The sequence below is a fragment of the Harmonia axyridis genome, chromosome 2, assembly GCF_914767665.1.
Source record: "Harmonia axyridis chromosome 2, icHarAxyr1.1, whole genome shotgun sequence".
Lineage (NCBI taxonomy): Eukaryota > Metazoa > Arthropoda > Insecta > Coleoptera > Coccinellidae > Harmonia > Harmonia axyridis.
This window is the reverse complement of record NC_059502.1, coordinates 51,770,306-51,796,854: the sequence shown is the minus strand read 5'-3', so window position 1 is coordinate 51,796,854 and position 26,549 is coordinate 51,770,306. Positions and strand designations below refer to the sequence as shown.

The window sequence follows — 26,549 nt, the reverse complement described above, 5'->3', positions numbered from 1 at the left end:
TGCTGTAGCTCGAAGTGTTGAAAAGAAGCCGAAAGGTCGATACGTCGCCGTTCTCAACTTGCTGAGCTTTGTCCTTCGAGTACGTGGAAAATTTTACGTAAGGGTCTTGGCTTTTCCACAGTAGCAAGGTATTCTATCAACTCCAGTTTAAGGAAATAGATTAATTCAATCCTTTGCACTTCTTAGACTTCTCCCAGTTTTGGTTTTATTTGTAATTTGGTTCGATGTTGGGTCTTTTAAGAGTTTTTCTATATTGTTAGTCGCCGAAGCTATGAAAGGCAAGTAAGCTTTTTCCTTATCAATTATCTATAGACTTCCCTCCAAAAAGAGTTATCTCAACTGTTTCTCCAAATATATTTTGCCCCATATACGTCGAACATCCTTGAAATTAAGATATTTGCCGATATGGGTAGGTTTTTTTGTGAACCCTGTATCCCATTCTTCCTTCTGGGTGTCTTGTTATCATCTTGTTCATCTCTTCGAATTTCCATGGTGAACTAAATTTTACTGTCTACAATTCCGATGGCCGAGAAAGGACATTAAGACGTTTCTGACGGTGAGACCACACGACGAAGTTATCATTCACATGTCGCAGCCAAGTAGAAGGCTTCTTTTGAGCTGTTTTTTGTATGGCATCATTTTTTTATTTTCCATGCCGATGTTTGCGATAGCTGAACATTTGAATAACTAATTTATTCCTTTCTGTATCTATGTATCTTTTCATGAATTCCGTAAAAATTACGAATTTTTCAGGTGCGCTTGATGGGATGCCAAGACCTCTTAGAAGAAGTACCTGGTAGGTCAAGAAAAGATTCCGACAATAATTCAAGTCCTATGGACTTGCGATTCTTTCGCAAAGGCGTAGGCGGTAGGAGCTCGTCGAAGAGCTATTCGGTCAAGGAGGAAGTAAGTGACGAAATCATGGCAGTATTAAAATTAGACAACACTACGGTGGGCCAAACGAGTTGGCGACCATGTTCTCAGCAAGCCTGGGATCAGAGGTATCTGAATCAATTAATCGTTTTTATAACCCTTACATAACCTTTCGATTTGTAGATTTTCAATCGACTTGGATAAGTCTAGAGAACTAGAGATTGGGATATATTGGCGAGATTGGAGATCGCTGTGTGCTGTAAAATTTTTGAAACTGGAGGAGTTTATCGATGACGAGAGGCACGGAATGGCGCTGCATTTGGAACCGCAAGGTCTCCTTTTTGCAGAAGTGAGTATTATTTTTACATCATCGATCTTTCTCGATTACTTAGGGTATGGTCCGTATATCGCCGAGAATTTGAGAGCGGTTACTAGTGGTTTTCAATGTATCAGGTAACCTGCTTCTTATTGAAGGACCGCTTGTCAATGGTCAACAAATTTTTTCATTGACAGAATTTTGGAGATTATAAACGGTTGATCTCTCTCAATTTGTAAATAATTAATAGTTCTTAATGCCTCTGAAGGGTATTTGTTTCATAATTAAAATAACAACGTTTTTGAGTGTTAGATGTCATGGAAAATATTCATAAACAATAATTTGATAATTAAAATGAGAACTGCCAACCAGAGTCGGCGTGGTTACCTTGTTACCGAACCTAACCAGAATAAAAGAACGGTTGCTCTGATGACAGATAACTCACTGAAGTTTGAGGAAATAGTCACCGGTTTCTGAAGAATTTGACATATACGGACCACCAATTTACTAACCATAGTAACCTAGGTGATATACGGACCATACCCTTAATAACCATAAAGGTACCTAAATTCATTTTTGACCCTTTATCTCAAATTTTCAGATCAAATTTTTGAATCCTATGATCTCGAAAAGACCAAAGCTACAACGACAGAAGAGAATATTCAAGGAGGGTCTCCCAAGAGCGAAACAGATGAACATAAATATAGTGACATGGGGAAGATGGATGAAAAAACAGTCGGCTAGAGTTCCTTCTCATAGAAATCAACCTGCTAGTATAACGAACGAGTTTTCAAGTATGGTGAGTTTGAATTAAATATGTTTTGAGTTCTCAGAGAGCTTTTTATATTATGCGTAGAGTAGGCTTCACAAAAAATTTATTGATGTGAACAATTCCTAGAAATTCCCAGAATTATAAGAGAAAAGTGTTTCAAGCACGCAAAACTCCATGAATAATATTTCGAAAACCAATTAATTCATTCTGAATATCAATTTCTAATCCCATATTTAAAAACATTTTTCAAAATCACCCTTTAATTTGACAGGAAAATATAACGGACGACAAACCTGAAACTCCTGGAGAAACACCCGACCCTAACGTTGCCGGTCTCGGAGGACAGCGACCTCTTGGTTTAGGTGTGGAAGTTCTACCTCCGAGTCCACAACCTCCTCCGATTCCAAAGGAACCGCCTCCGCCTATTGCAAAGAAGAGAATGGCCGTCACTCCTCCTCCAATACCTCCGAGACTTGATCCAGAGGTAATTTTTTTTTTACATTTGTCTCGCTTGCTAGCCATTGTGTTGTATGTAGGTCGTCCAGTGGGTGCAAATTCTGTTTGTGGTTTCACTGTTATCGTTCTTCAAGATGCTGGTGTAAATAAATTCGAGATAGTTGTGCATTGTTCACTGCACCTTATTTTTTAAGGTTTAATTTAATCATACGACGTGCGGTTTAAATATGTAGCAACCAGTTTTTGTACCATGTTACATTTAAACAAATGGTTTGATCACCTTGCATGGCAGATATTCTGGTTTTAAGTTCGCATTTTATTTGACATGAAAGAATGAATTATTATTTTTTGGAATGAAGTTTCTTAACGTGTCTCACGGTACGAGTGGACTGGCATAAATCGTCACGTAAGGAAATCGTGTTATGCTTAATCTCTTCGGCATCATGTAGCTATCAACTTGGGGATATTAACGAGCGAGTATGAATATATTTGAACTAAAGCCTGAAATAACGTATCACGTTCATGAAAATAATAGATCACACCGTGAAATAGGCGACTATAGTTTGAACACACCCTGAGAAATTTTATGAATATTTTCGTACGGAGACATTCAGGCATATTTTGAACATAATAGAATATCGTTTGAAAAGAGAGTGGCGCAACTTTTATTAACAAGAGGACACTTAAGAAATGAAAATTTCATCATCTACGTCCATCATATTAATATTCGTTCAAAAAGAACGAATTAGGAAGAACAAACAGCTATTGCGTAGGATATTCTATTTCTATAGGGTTTTCCAATAGGAGGTTTCATTTTGAATAGCTCACTATCTGGGTAGCTATCACTTGAAGCTGCCATCTTTTGGCATTTGGCAAGAAAACACTACGTTATTACGAAAAATGGGACGATACAACCTTAACAACGCATTGATATTGTTGAAATTCACTACAAAAATGATGAAGGTTTTGCAGTCATTGTTCACAAAACTAAAGCACTTTTGGGTGCACTTTGGGACCAGTAATAGTGTAACTTGTGAAAAAATTTGAGCTGTTGGGACAAGTTAGTGATGTGAAGAATATAAACCGTGTGCGTCGCTCAAAATCAACAACAAAAAATCGCTGCTGTAGCCCAAAGTGTTAATGAAAACTCAGGTTTGTTGATTCCTCGTCGATCTTGGGAATTAGCAAAAACGACATTGCTCTGTAATTTGCATAAACACTGAAGTCTTAAGACTGTTAAAGTTCAGTTAACACAAGTACTCAAGACGGTCAATCACTGTTTGGTGCGGGTTTTGGGCTGGTGGTGTGATTTGATCTTTCTTATTCGGAAATGGTGAACTGTTCCGGTGAATGGATTGCGCTACGAATTGGAAGATATTTATGTGGACGACGTTTTAGCAAGACAGCGCTACGTGCCACACAAGGAACGAAGCAATCGCAATTTTGCAAGAAAATTGGCCGTGTTTTTTCTCGACAAGGTCACAACAATTGGCTACCAAGTGACAATAACATTTATTGATCTCATAAAATATTCTCGTTTTTTCACTATCAAAATGAAACCTCTTATTGGGAAACCCTTTATAATCTACACTTCAAATCATGTTTTGTGACATAAAATGACGTGAAGAACTTCATTCTTGTCAGGATCCATCAACAGCACATTGTCTTGTAAAAATTTAAAAGAATCCAAATTAAAGATTTATTATAAGAAAATAATACATGTTGATTTGGTTGATTTGGTGAATCGAAGTAGTAAGTGCATGAAAAAAAAATGTTGATTGGTGGTTTGGGGGTCTGAAAATTATTAATTTAAAGCGTATATGAATACAGGGTGTATTCAACAGGTGGAATAAATCATCAAAATGAGGTATTTCTATAGAAATCGCATTTATAAAATATGTAAAATGAGGAAGTCAAAAAATGGATGAAGTACAACCCTAGATTGTGTGTTATTTTTTCTAGAATGTGTCATCTAAAATTGAATGTAGTAGTGACATGTTCTTTCAAAATGTTTTCAAATAATCCAAAGGGAAAAATCCCATTGTTTTAATACGGAATTCATATCTTACTGCGAAAAATCGACTTGCATGAATCACTTTTTTTTTTATTTCATTGATTTTGATGAGTCCTAACTTCTGTCAAAATAAGAGTCGCCCTTGAGAACACCCTTTATAAATATTTATTGAAATCTCTCCGGTACTCTACCTATCTATCTGTCTGAGGCTTTGGTTTTCTGTTTTTGCACCGCACCACGCTATTTATTTCACTTGCAGAGTATAGCGGTGCTGAGGGAATTCGACTTCCTAGAGGACCAAGAGGTGTCCAGATCGGGACCCTTGATAATACCAGCCGCAAGCGTGCCTACCACGCCCGTACTTGGGCCCGGACAGTTGGTTCCTCCTAGTCCTCAACCTCTTGTAGAGTTTCCAGACGACGAGGTATATTATATTCGCTGGTGGTTTCACTATTCTAGTTACTTGGTTTTGGTTGCATGTTCAATGACTAATCGACACTTTTATTCTTTAATTATTGTTTATACTTATTATTTTGTATGGTAAGATTAACCGAATGCTTGATTTGTATATTACTATTAATAAGTTTATTCGATTCCAAAAATTGTTTTCTCATTACGAACATAAAATATAGTTTATTTTATGCCGTCTGATCCAATATAACATGATTACGCATTCAATCTCTCCTTTTGTTTGTCATTAGCTTTTTGTTGAAAAGCTTGCTTCATTGCAAATCACGTTTAATGAATATCTAATTGTATTTGATTTCTGTCGATATGATGCATGCTATACCAAACATTCGCAATTTCCATAGACTAAATAAGTTTCCATCAAATAATAAGTACTTTGGATTTATCATTGTTTTTGGAAATTTTTCAACAAATAATCAATCAGTTTTTTGAATTGTCTAAATTTGCAACAATCAAATATGAACTGTAGGTAAAATTTTCTGAAATTCCTATTTTAAAATCTCCAGACTTTCTAGCCTTAGTCTAGTCACTTTTTCACCTGTTTCTTTCACGTAGGTACACGTTGTTTACAGACAACCGTGCCGCACAGGCACAAGGATTTTGAATACCATCCTCAAAATATGAAGTGGTGGGTTATTAAGATACTTGTGGAGAGATAGCTCGGTATATGTGGGAAGAGATATTTCGAGAAGACATTCGAGATGAGCCTTTTGGAGAGCTTTATTTCTAAGGAGAAAGCTCACTTTGTTTCCATATCTTAGACGACTATCAAAATAAGAAAACAGGCATAACATCAAACCAAATCACAAATCAACACGAAAACTGGGAAAATTCTCAAGAAGAGCTAAGGATTAAATTTATCTGCGATACTTAGCGACTGTGAAAAAGTTTTTTTTTTACTTTGAATGAAGGCATCGACTGCTATGTTCATTAGACTGGTGAAAAAGTTTAAATTCTGATTACATTCGAACACAACAACATGTTCTCGTAGACAATAATTCTCTCAAACATCATGAGCTAGTACCCAATGATGAATATTGAAGCCATTGAAATTAAAACAATTTCCATGACATCAACAGGAGGCACCAATCGTTCATATTGCCACGAGACCAGCTCTTGGTAACACCCTACCTAAACCAGCTAGAAGTGCAGGGGATGATCCACCTAATTCCACTCTACCTAATGAAAGAAGTAGGATTACTATATTTTCACGCAAACAATCAGTTCGGATAAATCTAGTATCTAGGTAAAATTTAAGACCGAGAAACATTTGAAGGTTTTTAGGTGAAACATATGGTGAAAAGTTGACTAGATCACGACTGGAAAGCCCGGAATTTCATTAAGTGTGTATTTAGTCAAAATACGGTTTTTTTTTTTAATGAACATGTGTCTGCAAAAGCTGCGACTATTTAATTGAGACAAAATTTAACGTGAAAATGTAAGTGACAGTCAATTTCCTCTGATTCTCTTTTTCTTTGTTTCGTTCAAAAATTCAACAGGGAATTCTCCTCAATGTTGGTTATTAATATAGATGCCCATTTAAATTTAATCATTATGGTTACATTCTTAATTTTTTTCACTCGCAGAAAATACGTAAATTCAGTTTTCAATAATGCTTAAACCGCTTCGTTACGGCTGCACAAAGTGACAACAGCGTCTTGCAGGATATATAAATCCAGTGCAACATTTTCTGTGACAGATATGAAGTTCGTGCTTGCCTCTATTTCTTGTTCGTTCTCTCCAGCTTTAAGCTGATCAAATTATAGGTATCTTTGGTTACCAAATCAAAGTAACAAGATTTGATATCGTTTTCTATCCCTGTAATCTGTAGTGAATGTTGCCATATTGTGCAACAAAAACGAAACGCTTTAAATTTTGAACCCCTACATATTTTTCTTTTTTAGGTGATCAATTTTTATAAGGTGATTTAATAATGCTATGTTTGAACGATATTCCATAAAATACATAATTTTCGTTTGGGGGAGAATTCCTTGTTATGGATAATACATATACAGAGTGTGTTTTAAGTATGCAACGCCTAAATTATCTCGGAAACAGATCGCACAATTTTTATTGATTTTGGTGTGAAAGGATCTTGTAATATGACCGATATTATGGTGTTAATTACATTGTTGTCAGATCTTTTATTTTTTCGGTATAATAATGAACATTGTTATTTCAAATAGATCACCCTGTAAATTTTTTACCATTTGAAATCCTTAAGAAATATTGAATTTTCTTCATGTGATGTTCCCTATACCTAAATGTAATAATTTCTGAATTATGGCTTCAGATTATTCAATCATAGCCATCTAAATGCATAATTTCAATTTTGAAGAAGTTAATATAAATGTAGTTATAACTCCGAAATTATGGCATTTAGTTATAGGGTACTACATGAAAAGTATTCAGTATTTCTTAAGGATTTTAAAAGGCAAAAAATATGTAGGGTGATCCGATTGAAATAACAAAACTCATCATCATACCGAAATCAGGGAAAAATCTGACAACAGTGTACATAAATACCACCATAATATGGACCACATCACAAGATTCTTGCACACCAAAATCTATAAAAAGTGTTAGATCCGTTTCCGAGATAATCGAGGCGTTCCATACCTAAAACTCAACCTGTATACAGGGTGTTTCTAAATTAAACGTACAATTGAAAATGAGAGATTCCCCAAATGATTTTAAGAAGAAAAAAATCCTATAAATATGGGTCCGCAAACGCTTTGTTCTCGAGATACAGGGTGTTGAAGTTTGATATTTTTTCAGGTTTTTCTATCTCTTAGCACCTGCAAAACACAAGATATTCACTTGAAATTTAGCATCGTTATTCCAATTTTGAGTTTGCATCACGTGATATGCCAATTTAGATTCCAAATATACAGGGAGATAAATATTTTTAGAACAGAGCGGGATTTTTCCTCCAGAACTTTTTTTGTTGTTGGTATTCCAAAGAAACGTAGAAAGAAACTCTGATCGAATACTAAACTTTTTGTTTTTTTTTTCTAGTTTTGTCATACCGATCTCGAGAAAAAATTTTTAAACAATTCTCTCGATTTCCCCGGGAAAATTCAATTCATAAAAATCAATTAGTGAGCTATGATGAATAAATTAATGATTAGTTTTGGTGCTTATTTTCCCGATATCTAGCATTTATTCATGAAGTTTTATAAACTCGTGTAATCGTCACAAAAAAGACACCTGTATCTCCAAAACCAAGTGTTTTCTGTCCATGTTATAGAACTTTTCATTCTTAATAAAATTATCAAAGGCATCTCCCATTTTCGTTTGTACCTCCAATTTAGGAACACCTGTATAAGAGAATTATTTTTCCTTCTTTCAAGCTACAAATACATAAGTTATCCCTGTGGATTCTTCAACCGGCAAACTGAATGATTTTAACCTTAAAACGTAACTTGTGTTTCAGCTTTGATCTTAAAAACTAGGAAGAAAAAAAACGTCAACACTGTAGATCGATAACAGAGCGTTTGTAGACACATGTTCAAGAATAGGAAGGGTTAATTAGATCTGAAAAAAAAAACTTTTGAAATCAAGGCATTGCTTCATATCGGCTGAATTCTGATTGCATATTCCGTATATTTCTAATACTTTTCGTAACATTTATAGCCCCTCGCAGAAGCCGTAAACATTATTAGACGTCCGCCACCAAGGGAACACGGCTACAGGGACAGCGCGTACGAATCAAGGAGGCACTCTCAGTTCACCGGCATGGGCCTCGACAACTTCAAGCTGCTCAGCGTGCTCGGTCGCGGCCACTTCGGCAAGGTGATCCTGTCCCAGTACAGAAACACCGGCGAGTATTTCGCCATAAAGGCGCTCAAGAAGGGCGACATCATAGCCAGAGACGAGGTGGAATCGTTGCTCAGCGAGAAGAGGATCTTCGAGATCGCCAACTCCATAAGACACCCGTTCCTAGTTAACTTGTTCGCCTGTTTCCAGACTGAGGCGCATGTCTGTTTCGTGATGGAGTATGCCGCCGGCGGGGATTTAATGATGCATATACACGCTGATGTTTTCGAGGAGCCAAGAGCGGTGTTTTATGCGGCTTGTGTAGTTTTAGGTAAGCATATTCACGACTTGAGCCTGTTGCCGTAAGAAAGAAAACTACCCAATTGTCGTTTTTGCTTCCCCCTAAAGGAAACATTCACATAATCTCTGTTATTACAAATGTCTGGTCTTCGTCGACACTCTGACGCTCTTCCACGCGATCTTTGGATCGCCGTACAATACTCATGATCCAGGATCCAGTGGAACTTCTGCGTGATACGATATAGAACAAACGAGTGTTCCCTTTCAATGGCGAAGTGGGGATGGCTACAGTTGCGGCCTGTTCTAGCTATTATTAATCAATCTCCAACCGTGGGATGGATTATGAGACCATATCGGTTAAAAATAAATACGACAATTTTATTCCACTGTATGCGAGTTATTTATTTGCAACAATGAATGACACAAATAATGTCCTGTGTGAGAATAAGTTTCTAAGTTTTTTTCGCCATAACTGGTTTGAATAATGAAATATATTCTACGGAAGTACGAAATATAATGGAGAACAAAAATTAACTGACAAATTATAAAATGAAACAGTTCTTCCAATCTTACTTAAACTACTCCATAAAAACGCTTGTCCAAATGTTCGTTTGATCTCATATCGTAACCATGAGTGCACTCTTTTTAAATCCTAGAATTTAAAATAATATTTACCCGATTGTATTGAACTCTTATGTCGATTTTTTTTTAAGATAATTCTCGACATGATGTTTCTAGGAGAATGAGCATCTAAGTATTTCTACGAGTACACAGTATCCTCAAAAACTTAATGTTTGGACAGTTTTACTGGGGAATTATATCATAAGAACCTTTTTTATCCATGGAAACCTAAAAGGTGCTAAATATCTGGAGCTTTTAGAGAATGATTCAGACACTGCAATAGCTTTTACTATATTTCATTTTATAGCTGATGATTTGATGCTCATTCCATTTTAAATTGTTTTAAATTATTTTTTACTTTCAATCTTCCAGGTTTACAATATTTGCATGAGAATAAAGTTATATATCGTGATCTAAAATTGGACAATCTTCTTCTGGATACTGAAGGCTATGTGAAAATAGCAGATTTTGGCCTTTGCAAAGAAGGTATGGGTTTCGGCGATAGGACAGGTACCTTCTGTGGTACCCCCGAATTTTTAGCACCCGAAGTATTAACTGAGACGACATATACAAGAGCAGTAGATTGGTGGGGTTTGGGAGTCCTTATATTTGAGATGTTGGTGGGAGAGGTAAGTTACCTAACTCTAAATTTATTCTAATGTATGAATAGTTATTTATAATACAAGTGCAGAAGGCATTGATATTCTTATACGAGTTAAAAATTCATAATCGAGCCATGAAGTGGTGACAAATGTCAGAATGAGCCTTCTGTGGGAGTATTGTACATTATGTTCTCTAATACACAGATATTTCATTGAAATCAGTGGAATATTTTCATAAATATCGTTTATTGATTTTTGCATTGGAAAATGTTGGTTGGTAGAACTGTTTTCTGTATCAAAAATTTAACAGATAATAGATAAATCGGTACCAGGAGTACCAACATATAATATTAAACTATAACCATGAAATTGAGTGAAAACGCATTATCTTTTGAAGTCAGGACTGTCGATTAGATCGTTTGATCTCTACTGAAGATCACGACCTTACGATCGTCGCAGCGTAATCTTGGAAAAACTGACGATCTGGAAATTGGCAGATCGCCGGTACTTTATATTTTTAGTTTAGCATTGGGATTATTTTCAAAATAAATATTTGTGAGAATTATTTTCCATTGCAAATGCAGCTTTGAAAGTTTTAATGTGTTTTTTCCAGTCACCATTCCCAGGAGATGATGAGGAGGAAGTGTTTGATTCTATTGTAAACGATGAAGTACGTTACCCCAGGTTTCTCTCTTTAGAGTCGATAGCAATTATGAGAAGGGTAAGTTTTGTAGGGTGAAATATTGGCTAGTAAGCTTATTATGAACAATTTGCACTCAAAAATAACCTTTTATTTTCAGTTACTTCGTAAAAGTCCAGACAGGAGGTTGGGGTCCAGCGAAAGAGATGCAGAAGATGTAAAGAAGCAGGCGTTCTTCAGGCAGATCAACTGGGAAGATCTACTTCTTAGAAGGGTACCACCTCCATTCATACCCACTGTGGTAAGTGATTTTAGCCAAGAAAGACCCAGTAGATATTATCCTGTTAGAAATTCGGTTTCCTTTTCTGTGATTGATTTTAAAAATTTGATGAGACATGGAATTGTCCTAAATTTACTTCCATAATTGCATTTGGATTTCTAAACAAATTTACATCATGTTTATTTTTAGTTGAAATCACAAACTTTTATTGAATTCTGAGGCAAGAAAATTATGAGTAACAAAATCCCAGAATTTCATATCAAAATTGTGATTTTTCTTTTTTTTTCCAATGCAGGAGAACCTTCCCGGACCAATTGTATTGCAACTTCGTTTTTTGATCGGCAGCAAACATATGTCTGTCAAATTGACTTCAGTTTAAATTGTGGAACTTGATATCGACTGTCACAGTCCCATAACCTTTGGAAAATTCCTTATCTTGATATACCTATACAGTGTCGGCCATGTATTTTTTAAATTCAAATTTTTTTTGCGAATTTTTCCGATTTATTGACAGTAATTCTTCTATTTTAGAAAAAAATTAATATACTAAATTAAAGATAATAAAAATTAGTCCACTCGTTCTATGTATATCTTAATGAAATTGGAAATAATATTTAACCAAGTACTTAGGGGTTTTTGAATAATTGTCACTCTGTTTCCTCGTAAGATGAATTTATTCAAAGATTGGTTTAAAATTTCATTATATTTTAGAAAGATTACTTAAAATATGAAAAATAATATGGGATAGGTAACTGCCATCCTGTTGAATGTAAAATTCCACTTATTCCTCAAAATCTTCCATAACTTGAACCAACATTTCCCTGTCTGATGGAAGCTTTTAAATATCTAAGTGTGTGAGAGAAATCACAGAGTATCAGGTCTGTTGATCTTGAGGTAGTTCAAGAGCTTGCAAAATTAGCTTGTTCACTTCTCCGCTGGAGTTAGCCTCATCATTCAAAGATGATAGTGTTTTCATTTTACTCATCTTGCAAGATGGAAATTCCAAATCTTTCTGCAAGATCCTTTAAACTGATTCGCGATTCAATCTTGCTTGGAATGTCCAGGGCCCCTAATTCTAATACCTATGGACGATCTTCATGTCCAGGTGATGTTTTTCTTAAATTACTAGCAGTCTCAGATTTCTCAACAATACTTATTCAACATTTAATTTCTCGACCGCTCGACAATCGGTCCATCACTGAAAATTAACTTTTCATTCCTTCATATTTCAGTAGCTATGGAACAGTAGACAATACTACATCATATGCTTATGTGATGTAGTATTGTCTAATGTCCATAGCTACTGAAATAGCATTCCATCCCGAAGACAACGACCCTGATTTACCCTCTCTCTGTCCATGTACTACGTGAGCAAATGAGTCAGAAACTGAGCTGAAATAAAGCAATTCTCACTAAAAATTAAAATATTTTAATCGGTAGAAGTTCTAAAATATTTTGTCTTTCACACAGCATTCATTGGAAGATGTAAGCAATTTTGATGAAGAATTTACGTCCGAAAAGCCACAGCTTTCACCACCCAAAGAACCAAGGATACTTCAGGAACAAGATCAGACCCTGTTCAGAGACTTCACATATATGGCTGACTGGTGCTGACAAGCAGCACACTTTGAAATCAGAAAAGGAAACATTCATTAAAAAAAAAATTTGATAAAATCAGTTCATGTTTATGTTCAATTCAATTTCTGTTAACATCTTATGAGAATCCTGACTGAAATTTTTGTTCCATCAAGGAATACGCTATAAGGAAAAACGGATTTTTTTTGGTTATGATTAATATTAAGTGTACAGTATTATGAACTATGAGATGAAGCTGGGCAAATGTTAGTTTCTGGGAGTAATTTGTAAATATGGATAATAAATAATTTCTAAATGATCAATTCTGAAAGTGAAAGGTAATTGAATTTTACTTCATATTTTTCATTTGACCTTTGTAATCATTAAAATATAAACTACATTAAGTTAAAAGTTTGTATATAGTAACTGGAGTTCACTATTATCAATAAACAATCTTTTTAAAACACTTGATGCAGCTTTTCAATAAATTGAATATGTATAAAACATTTCATGAGGAAAACTATTCAAAAGAGTATTTTTTTTCTTGAGTAAAATTTTCATAATGTTCAAAAAATGATGAACTGATTCTTGTATAATAATTAGGTAATTTGAATATCGATTTCATGAAAACTCTTCATGGCAACTTGTTCAAATATCTTGGGGTAAGTTTTAAAGTTATTGATCACTTAAACACCATGAAAATATTTCAATTGGTGAATGTTGAAAAGCTCATTCAAGAGCATCTTTAATTTTTTGTAAAAATTTTGTTTGTATTTTCCTTTAAAATGTTTCCAGGTTGTTTACCAAAATGATGAACAAATTTTATCAAACTTCAGTTTAACACATTTTTATATTACTAAACAACATAAAAAAAAAATCAGTAATAATTGAGAAGAAAGTATATGGAAAGGAAATTGACACATTATTGGATGGATTCAAAATCTGTTGATATGTGTTAATGTTGCCTATCAACACACCTATTTGTCCTTGCCATTTCTGTTTTTATTGCCTTCAATTTTTACTTCAAAATTTTAAATTAGTGTGTTCAAAAATTTATGTTTTTGTAATTCATTGCTAATAAGCTGTTTAATATTTTTCACCTGAGTTATTAGCTGCAGTTACGATATAGATTTTATAAATTTTGATTGGCAATAGCTACCTTTTTTGTACATAACAACTATTTATATTTCAATGTTATCGTTATTATATTGTATTGTTCTTGTTACAAGTTAAAATGGTATTATTTATGTATTTCTTCGGCAAATGTTTTCAAGGATGGGTTTAACGAAGGATAGAAATTGATGATTGATTTTTAACATTTAATTAAAAAAATACATCCTCTTGAAGGATTACATGTACTATTTATGAAAGTATTTAAAGATGACAATTGAACATATGTAATTTTCAATTGGAATACATTAATATAAATTTTACGAGGCCTTTAATCTGTGAATGAAGCTTTTACATTTGGTAACAGTGGAAAACAATGATCACATCTCGAGACTGTAATTTCATGTATTATTATGTAAAACAGAGAAAAATTAAGAAGTGCCTACTGTGTAAGTGTTATGCTCATTGTATATAATTACTAACCTTGTGTATCCTCTATATTTTTGATGCTTTAATATATTATATATACCTTTATTAGGTATAGTTTTAGAATACCTTGTATTAAAACAATCAAGAACAATGAATATTTTATTTATGATCCTCTACATCACTTGATTACATCAGTGTTCTTTTAATAAAATCTATATTTATCAAGAAATTTTTGTCTTTTATTGAAAGATTCAAGTGTTTTTTGTGAGAAAATTTTTAAAATAATAAAATAACAATAATAAAATATATTTATCCTCTAGATCCTTATTACATCTTACACTTAATATTATATTTTGATCATGTTATTTACCTGCTTTTACTGAAGAAGGAGAGTCTCTCCGAAATGTATAATTATATATTTTTTTATATGAAATAAACAACTTCGTTGAAAACCTGATACTTCCAAATAAAGAAAATACTTAATATTATATATACAATAATAGCAACTATAGGAATAGGATATGTCAAATACAAAAATTACAATTACAAAAAGAATAAGTTGTTGAAACAGTGTCAAAAAAGATACAATCTGACCAATTTGCTTGATTGGAAAGTAGAAGTATTAACTTGTACAAACTGTGGAAGGTCGCATAGAGGTATGGTTAAAAATATTAAAAAAGATGTAAAATAAATTTTTTATAATGGAGTCTAATTACTAATATAACGGCGGCTGATGTGATATCTGTGTTTATGAGAACTCTTTTTCCCCTACCAAAAAAAGTAGGATAATATTATTATTAGGTTATTTTTTACATTTTTCTATGAATTTCACAAATGAAAGTTAGTCCACAGTAGAGGAACTATACAGTAGTAACACTTCGAGGATTTTTTCTCATTTGTCGGACACGCGGATTCCTACTAGCGCAGCTTAGAGAAATTGAACCATATTATAGAAATCGTCGATTTGCACGTGAACCTAACCTTAGGCCCAGTTTCACCAAATGCTTTAATCTTGACTTAGCTCTTAAGTGAGGCCTTAGATCACGATTAATGTAATGTAGCGTTTCACCACACTCCAAAGCGCCATTTAATCGACCAATTGCGATTTAGCACTAATCGGCCATTTTTGGAGGATTATAACCTTTCAAGCTGAGATTAATAATTATTTATCAGTATGGAACTCTTGTCTATGTAATTATTTTTCCGGAAATTTCTAATTTTTGGGTCAATTTTATCAAAATATGACTATATGTATAGGCTCAATATTTCCCATTTAAAATACACGTAAACTTTGTTTTTGTGTTTTATGAAATTTATTGCAAAGAATAATTTATTGATATGTTTGATTGAAATATTATTTAAGAAGCAGTTAAACTTGTTAATAAAAATAAATAAGTTAATAAAATTACTTATATAGTTTTTTTTCCAGAATGTGTGGTTTTGTGAAATGGGATAATTTCTTTTTAACTTCTGCAAGTTTCCGACATTTCGAAGCACATCACTCGACATTTTCGGCAAAAATTAACTTTGGTTTTTGTTTACAAGATGACAAATGTTTTGAAATGTTATAAGTTATGAATGAATGACACCTGACACCTAGCGCCAATGGTGGTCATCACTGCTAATACGATACAGAACACTATTATAACTCTTTGTTCACAACGTTGCCAAATGGTCTGACTATTTAATCGCGATTTGGTTAATCGCGATCATCTTTGGACGGGTTGATGCATGGTGAAACAGAAAACACTGTTAAGCCTGCTTAGTAACAAGCGGAGTTTAATCAATCTGGGATCAAGTGCTGTTTGGTGAAACTGGGCCTAGTGTCAAGTTATTTACTCATTTTACCTTGTTCTGTTAGCAAGTAAACATTCGTTTGTTAATTTTGAATTTCCAAGATTTCAATTACTTATTGACAGTTATTGATTTATTCCATTCGCGGTTAGGCTGTTGACAGGGCAAGATATCTGGGTGATTGGAGTTCAATTAACCTGAAAACTTTCCCGTTGTTTAACCTTTGTGAGTGTTATTCCTTATAGTGGTGAGTTTTTACCTTATAATTAGTGCTGAACTTTATAAACATTGTGGCCATTAGGGCCAATTACTTTGTTTTTGTAGAATTTTCGTTTTTCTTTTTCTCTTTTTATTATTGAATTTTTTTTTCTCTACGTTGTGGGAAGTATTAAAATAAGTATATGTACAATGGGTTAGGTTTATATAATGCTGAGATTGTATGATGATAAAGTTTTTTGTTTTTTTTGAATTGTGAATACTGTATTGGGTTGGAATACCTGTTTGTGTTCTTCTTTCTAATAAATAAATAAATTTACTTAGCGGTGAGATAAGCTCCTTATCTCTTGGTTTTTTTTAAACATGAACAAAACAGATCCCGAGGCTTGGCCTCGGGTTCTGGAAATATTATCCCCTAGGGCAAAACTTGCATTAGATAATATTAATAGTGAAGAATGGAATTCGATTAATGTTAATTTGTTGAAGGAGGAATTATCAGCCGTGAGGACAGAAGCGGTTTGCTGCGAAGAGGGAATACTGATTGAAAAAATTGATAAAATCTTAGGCCCAGTTTCACCAAACAGCACTTGATCCCAGATTGATTAAACTCCGCTTGTTACTAAGCAGGCTTAACAGTGTTTTCTGTTTCACCATGCATCAACCCGTCCAAAGATGATCGCGATTAACCAAATCGCGATTAAATAGTCAGACCATTTGGCAACGTTGTGAACAAAGAGTTATAATAGTGTTCTGTATCGTATTAGCAGTGATGACCACCATTGGCGCTAGGTGTCAGGTGTCATTCATTCATAACTTATAACATTTCAAAACATTTGTCATCTTGTAAACAAAAACCAAAGTTAATTTTTGCCGAAAATGTCGAGTGATGTGCTTCGAAATGTCGGAAACTTGCAGAAGTTAAAAAGAAATTATCCCATTTCACAAAACCACACATTCTGGAAAAAAAACTATATAAGTAATTTTATTAACTTATTTATTTTTATTAACAAGTTTAACTGCTTCTTAAATAATATTTCAATCAAACATATCAATAAATTATTCTTTGCAATAAATTTCATAAAACACAAAAACAAAGTTTACGTGTATTTTAAATGGGAAATATTGAGCCTATACATATAGTCATATTTTGATAAAATTGACCCAAAAATTAGAAATTTCCGGAAAAATAATTACATAGACAAGAGTTCCATACTGATAAATAATTATTAATCTCAGCTTGAAAGGTTATAATCCTCCAAAAATGGCCGATTAGTGCTAAATCGCAATTGGTCGATTAAATGGCGCTTTGGAGTGTGGTGAAACGCTACATTACATTAATCGTGATCTAAGGCCTCACTTAAGAGCTAAGTCAAGATTAAAGCATTTGGTGAAACTGGGCCTTATTAACCATCTCTCAGGGAGATGCCAGATTTAAAAAACGACATTGTTTTTACTCTCCACAGGACAAAGGTCCATTCGAAATTATAGTTGAGACTACTCAAAAAGAGATCAAGGATCTCAATCCATTGAATGTAGGAAAGGCAATCTATAATAATGAGAAATACAGAAAATTTAAAATTTTGAATATCAGTAGGAAGGGACTTAAAAAGGTGGGTATCAGATTCCTGTCTGCGGAACAGGCTAACAATTTTGTCAAGTATAATGACTTCGACCCCATAATCTATGATGTTTACATTCCAGGAAGGTTTGTTTCCACCATGGGTATTGTGAGAGATATCGGTCAAGACATAACTGATGAAGAGATAGTTAACATCGGAAAGGGATTGAGCCCTGAAGTCAAATGCATAAGGGTACGTAGATTCAACCGTAGAAAGGTTACAGAAAATGGGACCATTTTTGTGAAAACAAACACTTGCGTGTTGACGTTTGAGGGTACGACCCTTCCCAAGTATTTTGAGCTATATACCATCAGACTGCCAGTGGAGCTATACATTCCCCCAGTGGTTCAGTGCAATAAATGCCTGCGTTATGGTCATGTTCGTAACCTTTGTAGGGGTAAATTCAGATGTAGGAAATGTGGATCATATCACGAGGATGAAAAACCGTGTGATTTGGAACCTTGCTGCATTCACTGCCAACAAGGTCACGAAGCAACTGACAGGAAATGTCAAGAATATGCAAGACAGGTAAAGATGAGGGAAATTATGGCCTTGCACAATGTATCTTTATACGAGGCAGATAAAACATGTAGAAGGCAAATAGCACCTCGTCTCCCAGAATTTCCCACCCTGCCACATGACAGGTCTGAGACCTCTTTAATGAATTCACGTAAACAATCATATGCTAATGTTGTAGCTACTAACCAAAGCAGATCATATGGTTCTGTACGACCCATTAGCAGTGCACCAAGTCCAAAAAGGAAGATCTCAGAGCAAACAGGTTATGATAGAGCTGCGCATAATGCTTGTTTGATTCCCAGCCGACCTGTATCTCCAATTATATCTTATTCTCGAACACCTATTCAGCTCTCGAAGACCTCTGTTTCGTAGGAAACTTCAATTGGCAATGATCTTAGCCAGACGGATTTAGGGAGCCAACGGCTCTCACAGGCTAGCTTAGCTGCTAACCACAACGACCAGTTCATGATTATTGAAGACAGTGACTTTAGTCACAATAGGCAACAAGTAACATATGGGGAGGATTACCTGAAATATGGTAATTCCTCTTCATCTCGATGAACAATTTTTATATCTCGTATTTTATCTGTGACAAGACCCATGTATCATCTTGGATCACCTTTTATTATTGTTTGAATATTGTTATTGGATTAACCAGGATGCTGCGGATGTTACAATGGAATATCAGATCACTCAATGCCAATTTTGATGATCTCAAGATGTTCATAAGGGACACGAAGCCGGATATCATTGTTTTAAATGAGACATTTTTAAGGAATCACCACAGAATCAACATTGGTGGCTTCTCCTTACTGAGAGAAGACAGGCCTGATGGATATGGTGGAATTGCAATGGCGGTTCGAAATTCCTTAGTTTATGATACTGTCAACACTCAGGGGTTACACCTCCCTCAAAGGGTGCAAATTATGGGGATACAGTGTGAGAGTATTAAAATATTCAACATCTATGTGCCACCGGATGTACATGTGACGGAAACTCTCTTCTATCAATTGGATCAATTGTCGAACGGTTCTTCCCTCCTTTTAGGAGACTTCAACGCTCAAAATCCTGCATGGGGCTCTGGTACCTCCAATCACAATGGTAATGTGATACAGGCTTTTGTAAGAGATTATAATTATATAATTCTGAATGATGGTACTCCCACTAGGGTAACAGCCCCCCATGAGAATGCAAGTGCCCCGGACTTGTCCATTTGCTCAGGAGATTTGCTCATACGGAGTGATTGGTCAGTCATTCCTGACACAGGACGCAGCGATCATCGACCCATTGTTGTGGAAGTCCGGAGACATGGAATTGACACTACAGTTCTTAGGAAAACCTCGAGAATCTTCAACACCAAGAGAGCGGATTGGCAGCAGTATACTGAGAGAATCATCGACAGTTCTAGTACGGGACTGGTGACTGATATTCCAGACTTCATTAAGATGGTTCAGACGGCCGCAGAGGAGACTATTCCCAGATACAGAAGGTGGGCTAGTTCAAAATATAGTGTCCACTGGTGGGATGAAGAGATTGCAGCTGAAGTTTCTCTAAGGAGACTACGATTGACGGAATACAAGCATGCTCCCTCCATGGAAAATTTTATCAAATGTAAACAACAAGTCGCCAAAGTCAGGAGACTGATGAGGAAAAAGAAAAGGGATTCATTTAGGACGTTTACTGAAAATCTTTCTACCAGGAACACCAAAAATTTTTGGAAGATTATTAAAAAGTTTTCAGGACAACCCCGAGGGGAGGGACCTCAAGGGGTGAATGATCAGTGTTGAATTTCTCCAGTGGACCCATCCGCTAATATGGTGTTGGTATATGATCGACATCAAGACACCTTTACTTTGAATGAGCTGAACTATTCGCTTAAGATGAAGAAGAACTCTACCCCTGGCAAGGATGGCATTGACTATTTGATGTTGCATCATCTTCCGCCTTCTGCGAGAATTCTCCTACTCCGATTTTTCAACCAGTTACTGCAGGAGGGGAATCCACCATCTTGTATGAAGACTTCTTTCATCGTACCGGTTCCTAAGAAGAATTGCCCTGCCAATGTCTCCACCAGCTATCGGCCCATCACAATCACTCCGTGCATTACAAAGATTTTTGAAAGAATGGTAAAGGAGCGGATTGAAAAATCTATTGAGGAGCAGTTGAACAGAGCTCTCACTTTCGGTTTTCGGAGAGGGAGATCTATCTCCGATTGTCACACTCTTCTGACCGGTCATATATACCGAGCATTTAACAGGAAACAGTTCACTCTGGTTATCTTTCTCGACGTCTCTAACGCATATGATTGCGTTGATCTGGGCATCCTTTGGCAAGACTTGCTAGACGTCGGAATACACAGGAACCTATGTAACCTGATATATCAACTATACCGTCATAGATCAGTGGTAATTACAGGATCTTCCGGAACAGAGTTCAGGAAAAACGTGACCAATGGCCTTATTCAGGGCTCACCCCTGAGTCCCCTTCTTTTTCTGCTGTACTCATTGTGCCCACCAAACTTGTTGGCACATAGTGTTCACCTTATACAGTATGCAGACGACTTTGCGCTGCTCTGCTCGGGGAAGAATGTCAACCAGATGGTTGACCTAATTAATACATGTCTGATTGGTTTGAATAACTGGCTAAGGGCACGCAATCTCAAAATTAATGCCCTAAAGTCAGCAGCTATTATTTTCTCCAAAAGTATAATTCCCATTAATGTGAACCCTATTACTATTGGCTCACAAACCATTGAATGGAAGTCTCAGGTGAAATATCTGGGGGTCACTTTTGACCAAAAACTTAAGTGGGGTAAACATATAGACCACATGTGTGATAAGGCTATATCCCAATCAAAAATCATCAAGAGCCTCTGTCGACCCTCATGGGGTTCACACCCCTCTACGTTGCTTAACGTCTATAGGGGACTTGTCAGGCCGCACTTGGACTTTGGTGGGATTTTGTATGGTAGGTGTGCCAAGATGCAGTTGCTGAAGTTAGACAGAGTGCAGTTTTCGGTTATTCGAACTGCACTCGGACTGATGAGATCATCCCCAACCAATGTTATACTTGCTGAAAGTGGAGAACTTCCCCTCCAATCGAGGAGACTATGGCTGGCTCTGAAATATGTAACAAAAATTTTTAGATTTTCCAATCACCCTCTACTGCAAGTGATAGGAGACCCAAGTGAGCTGGAAGACCTGTGGTTTAATGGCACAATTCCCGGCTATATAGAAGCTTGTAAGGTCTTAAAAAATAGGAGAAAACTTATTTGGAGTGCGCAATATCTTCCTTATTTTCTAACGGAGATCAAGGTAAGATCCATGAATGTGGAAATGTATAAAACCGACCTACAGAAGGAATCTACACTAATATAAGTTTATTTCGGAAGATTCTCACCGACAAATTCAGTGGATATACTGACATTTACACGGATGCCTCCAAATCTCGTGACCCTGACTCCGTCGGATATGGGGTATGGATCCCGACTAGAGCAGTGAAAGTGTGCGGCAGACTTCCAGATCACTGGTCTGTCTATACCGCTGAAACATATGCGATATGCAGGGCCGTCCAAATGATCATAGATAGGAACCTCACCAGAGCGGTGATTATTTCTGATGCTCTAGGAGTTCTCAATAAGTTAAAACATGGAAACATTAATGCCAACATTGATATCGTAACAGTTAACACCTTGATATTGTTGGCGAGAGCAAGATCTTTGGGGATGAGAGTTGCTCTGATGTGGATACCGCCACTCATATGTAACACACAATGATATAGCAGATCATCAGATATGTTGGCAAATCGAGGTAGGTTACTTCAGGGATAGTCCCAACTGAGAGGGGACCCAAAAGAGCTCTGGCCAGCCTTGAAGAACAAACTCTGGGATGAGTGGACGGAGCGGTTTAGAGAGATTGGTCTGACGAAGGGCAGAATGTACTCATCAGTGGTTAAACCTGCCGCATACCATAGAGAAACCTGGTTTAAGGATTGGAATAGTCCTAGGTCAAATATTACTACTATAATCAGGACATTGTCTGACTCCAGCCCATTTGACAAGGATAGGTGTCATTGATTCCCCCCTATGTGGATGTGGGGGGCTTGGCGACTTGCCCCACATATTCTTTTCTTGCGGTGATAATTCCTTCAATAGCGATAATTTATATCAGAGACTACTTGCCCTAGGGATATTGGCGCCTCTTAATTTGTACGAGGTGTTTTACTCGACTAGGCCTGAGGTGGTGAGCTTACTGCTAGAGTTTTTGAATTGCTCTCGCATTCGACTTTGACAGGTTTTTTTTTTTTTGCTTTGAGGTAGATTTTTCAGCACTTTTTATATACTGCATACTCCTTTCCCGATTGATCCATATTACCCTATATGTAATAACCTGTTTTACTCCAAGGGAATGAGCATGGTTATAATTATGAAAGCCTAGATCTAAACTTGTCACTGTGTTTCATTGTAGCAGCTTCCTCGCAGCCTGAGATAGATTCAATCTAGACTCCTGCACCCCTGGGAATCAGGCTGTTGAATTACAACTGGTACTTGGAGATTGGAAGCATAGCCAACCGGCTGTTCCATGGTCTCTCGTCACTCTTGATATGGGGGAATGCGTATGAGAGGACGGGAACTATCAAGAAGAAGAAGAAGATTGATTTATTCAAAATGGTGAATCAATGCAGCGTGTTTAATTGTCGAAACAACAGTATTAATTCAAAAAACAAGATTTCTCTTGATTATATCGATATACCTATTTGTGTGATAAAACAAGATTTCTATTGATATATTTTTAAGGTATATGTATCAACGAAGAATATATTCTCTCTTCTCATAACATGTTTTTTCTTTAATTGTTTTCAAAAATTCTCTGACAAGTTAAAATTCCTCCACTCAAGACCCTTTTCTTAAATTCTAGTAAGAAAACTAGGAGTAAACATGAGTGACAAAAACAACTAAGTTATTTGGCTAGGTCAATATTTATGACTGACCTCTAAAAAAGGAAAAGATTTTCAATTCAACTGATTTTTTTTGTTTTTTGTCCTCATACCTTCGACATATCTAAACCGATTTCGGAACTTTTTTTGATAGATATCAGCTAAGGTTAACCAAATTACAATAATTACCTACGATATTAAGTTCTACTTCAGGTATTATTGTATGACACCGACCCTAAAGCCTTAATTGTACGTAATAACATGTTAATTTCCAGTACTTTCTTCATGAGAATATTTCTAAATCAGTTCTGCTTTTTTGTTGAAAAGCTTTTATGGGGAATTGGTATTTATAATATGGAATTATTATAGGAATGGAATTACTTGAAAAGAATTCATCAAATATTAGTTGCAAGCCAAATGTAAATAATAAAAGTTTCATTGATTTATTGAAAAGTATTTTAGAGGAAAAAATATGCAATTCGTATGAGATAATTATGAAATACGTCCTTATTTCTAGTGGCACTATAATAAATATACAAAACATTGGTACATGAAATTTAAATGTACTGAAAAAATGACTTCCAAAGTCACTCTCCTCATTGAAAATCTTAAGATATCTACGAAAATTCTAATGTATCATTCGCGATTCAGCAACAGACGTGTTCACATCTGTACTGATAAGATATAACCGACGTGCGTTTTACAAACAATTTCATGATAGAAAAACAACTCTGCTTTAATTTCTGGAATTTATAACTCGAATATAAAATTTCGAACAAACTAACCGCCAACGCCGCTGAATTCGAGGACTTCTACATGTCTGAGATGTCCCAGGTAAGCGACGCGGCCTCTGGCATAACCTCGGAAGGAGAGGAAGTAGAAACCCCGTCCGTTGCAGGGAAAATACGCAAAAAAAGATTGCCGAAGAATCCGACATCTACCAAAAAGAAAAATGAGAACAAATCACCTGATATTGTCTTTCAGCGTCCAACATTATCGTTAACGGTAACAGAAACAAACAACAAAAAAATTGAACACATGGAAGTAAATAACGGTAATCAGGAAATTCCACCACATGCTGTAAACAGTCAATTAATCAACTCACAACAAAATATAAGGATCCATCAACAAATAAACTACCCACAAAAAACCTTATATAGAAACGTGATTTCAACAAGAATGCATGAAATTATAAGAAACACCGAATATAAAATCTTATTTTATCTGACAGCAAATGAATCTACCATTAAAGACATAATCGAAATGGCAGAAGAGTGGAGCAAAAAATTTCCTCAATCCAACGACATAATCCTCAAAACTAAAATAGGATACCTACTGAAGACAAACAAAGATAAAAAAGAAGTAGTAGAAGCGCTAGAAGACATGATGAAAAAGAAAATTATAACAAAATTCAACGAAACAAAACCTTACAACAAACCAAAAGAGAGAAACGAACCACAAAAAACATTCTCAGTAGTGATTGCAGGGATAGAAATAGTATATTATATACCGCGGGACTGAAGTAGTACATTTAATCCTGAAGGTAAAGTTTATGGCCCGACCGCAGGGAAGGCCATAATTTACCTGAAGGATTAAATGTATTTCAGTCGCAAGGTATATACGATACTTTTCGTACTTCCGGTATGATTTTATTAATTATTTCAATAATTTCAATCAGTTTTTTCTCTCTTCAACTCATTTAATAAACTGTCTTTAAAATAAGTTACCATAGTAACATTGCGTTGTGACAATTATAATTTAGAAACATTGTCATTACTAGTGTCATTGTAAAGAAACATTGTTATTGATAATTATTGGTATCATGAGTGAAGAAGGTGTATCTGATATTGATAAAAGAGCAGCCGAAGTAGGTGAAGAATTGTTACCACCGAAATCTAGAAAACTATACGAGCAGCAGTACGATGCTTTTAAAAAGTGGTGCCGCTTAAAAAATGTGAGACAACCTACTGAAAATGTGCTGAAATATTTACCCAGTACATAAGTAATATAAGTTGTCTTGTAGTATTTCTATGCGCGGCATGCGCAGTCGTATATTTATTCTGTGTAATTGTAAGATAGGCTATGTGCAAGCTATGCTCGCTCCTTTCTCTTGTTGGCCGTTGTTGAAGAGTATTATTGTATATTTGTCAGTGTGTTTACTACACAGTTATTTCCTATATTTTATTAAAGACTTTTAATTATTAAACAGTGCGTTTAATTTATAACAGGTTATGTGCCCACGTGCGTTCTCATCGCGTGCAATCTAGACTTTTTATAATAGTTTATCGGTCGGGAACGTTCCACTACGTAAGTACATTTATATATATTGTGAAATTGTGTTGTGAAACAGACGAACAATAATTCAAGATGGCAGCAGTTAATTATTTCGCCAGTGTGCCAAAGCTAAACGGACGCGAAAATTACCAGGAATGGGTATTCGCCATTGAAAACGTGCTAGTACTCGAAGGGCTGGATAAGTGCGTTGATGGCAGTGAATTGGACTCCGTTTTATTAGCCAAAGCAAAGGCAAAATTAATATTGACAATGGAACCATCGCTTTACACCCACGTGAGAGATGCAAAAACTCCTAAAGAAGTATGGACGAAACTTAAAAATCTGTACGACGATAGCGGTTTTACCAGAAAGATCGGGCTTTTAAGGACTTTAATATCAGCCAGATTGGAGAACCATGATTCTATGGAGAGTTACATAACTCAAGTCGTAAAAAACATCGCAAAAGTTGAAAAGAACGGGCTTCAACATTGATGATGAATGGGTCGGATCATTACTCTTGGCAGGCTTACCCCCGAAATATTCACCGATGATTATGGCTGTTGAACACTCTGGTATTAAAATAACAACAGATGCCATTAAATTGAAATTGCTCGATATGCACGCAGATGGCGGTAGCCAGGGGCATGGAGAAGCGTTTTCTGCTAAAAATAACGCACGAAAAGGGAAACAGTTCCAGAGGTGGTCCAGAGATGGCGGAAGAAGCAGCGATTCGAACAGTAGGTCGTACGACCGGTGTGAATTTGGCAGACCGTTTCCAGCAGACTGTTTGACGGAAACACCCGAAGGCGGTGACCAGTGGCGTGCGGCAAAAAAACGATTTATTATGGAACTATTCACTAGATCGGATAGAAATTTAGGAAGTGGATTCCGTATAGTATTCAGAGTATCCGTTGGAGGAAATATTGATTTTTTATAGATCTCGGGATATTTTAGCAACGTTTTTATTCAAATTATCA

General features: G+C 35.7%; 3 protein-coding genes across 6 annotated transcripts in view; all 3 read left to right on the top strand.

Annotated features, from left to right (window-relative positions):
• LOC123672267 (serine/threonine-protein kinase N) overlaps positions 1-14,366 on the top strand; it is an 86,997-nt gene extending 72,631 nt beyond the window's left edge. For 3 of the 4 annotated variants that reach the window (XM_045606302.1, XM_045606301.1, XM_045606300.1), the window contains exons 6-15: positions 754-1,001; positions 1,057-1,222; positions 1,791-1,988; positions 2,233-2,445; positions 4,691-4,855; positions 8,536-8,989; positions 9,952-10,208; positions 10,795-10,902; positions 10,982-11,122; positions 12,572-14,366. In XM_045606302.1, coding sequence (XP_045462258.1) covers positions 754-1,001; positions 1,057-1,222; positions 1,791-1,988; positions 2,233-2,445; positions 4,691-4,855; positions 8,536-8,989; positions 9,952-10,208; positions 10,795-10,902; positions 10,982-11,122; positions 12,572-12,715 — 2,094 coding nt within the window. In that variant the 3' untranslated portion in view covers positions 12,716-14,366. The remainder of the gene's footprint in view (positions 1-753; positions 1,002-1,056; positions 1,223-1,790; positions 1,989-2,232; positions 2,446-4,690; positions 4,856-8,535; positions 8,990-9,951; positions 10,209-10,794; positions 10,903-10,981; positions 11,123-12,571) is intronic. The other variant, XM_045606303.1, reaches the window with a different exon arrangement.
• Positions 14,367-17,943: 3,577 nt separating this feature from the next.
• LOC123673382 lies at positions 17,944-18,735 on the top strand. The gene has a single exon (XM_045607869.1). The coding sequence runs from the start codon at positions 17,944-17,946 to the stop codon at positions 18,733-18,735; it is 792 nt and encodes a 263-aa protein (XP_045463825.1).
• Positions 18,736-20,243: 1,508 nt separating this feature from the next.
• On the top strand, positions 20,244-25,300 carry LOC123673381. The gene is made up of 4 exons (XM_045607868.1): positions 20,244-21,677; positions 21,755-22,124; positions 24,530-24,795; positions 25,079-25,300. Exons 1-4 carry the CDS (start codon positions 20,244-20,246, stop codon positions 25,298-25,300), a joined length of 2,292 nt encoding a protein of 763 aa, XP_045463824.1.
• The last annotated feature ends 1,249 nt before the right edge of the window (positions 25,301-26,549 follow it).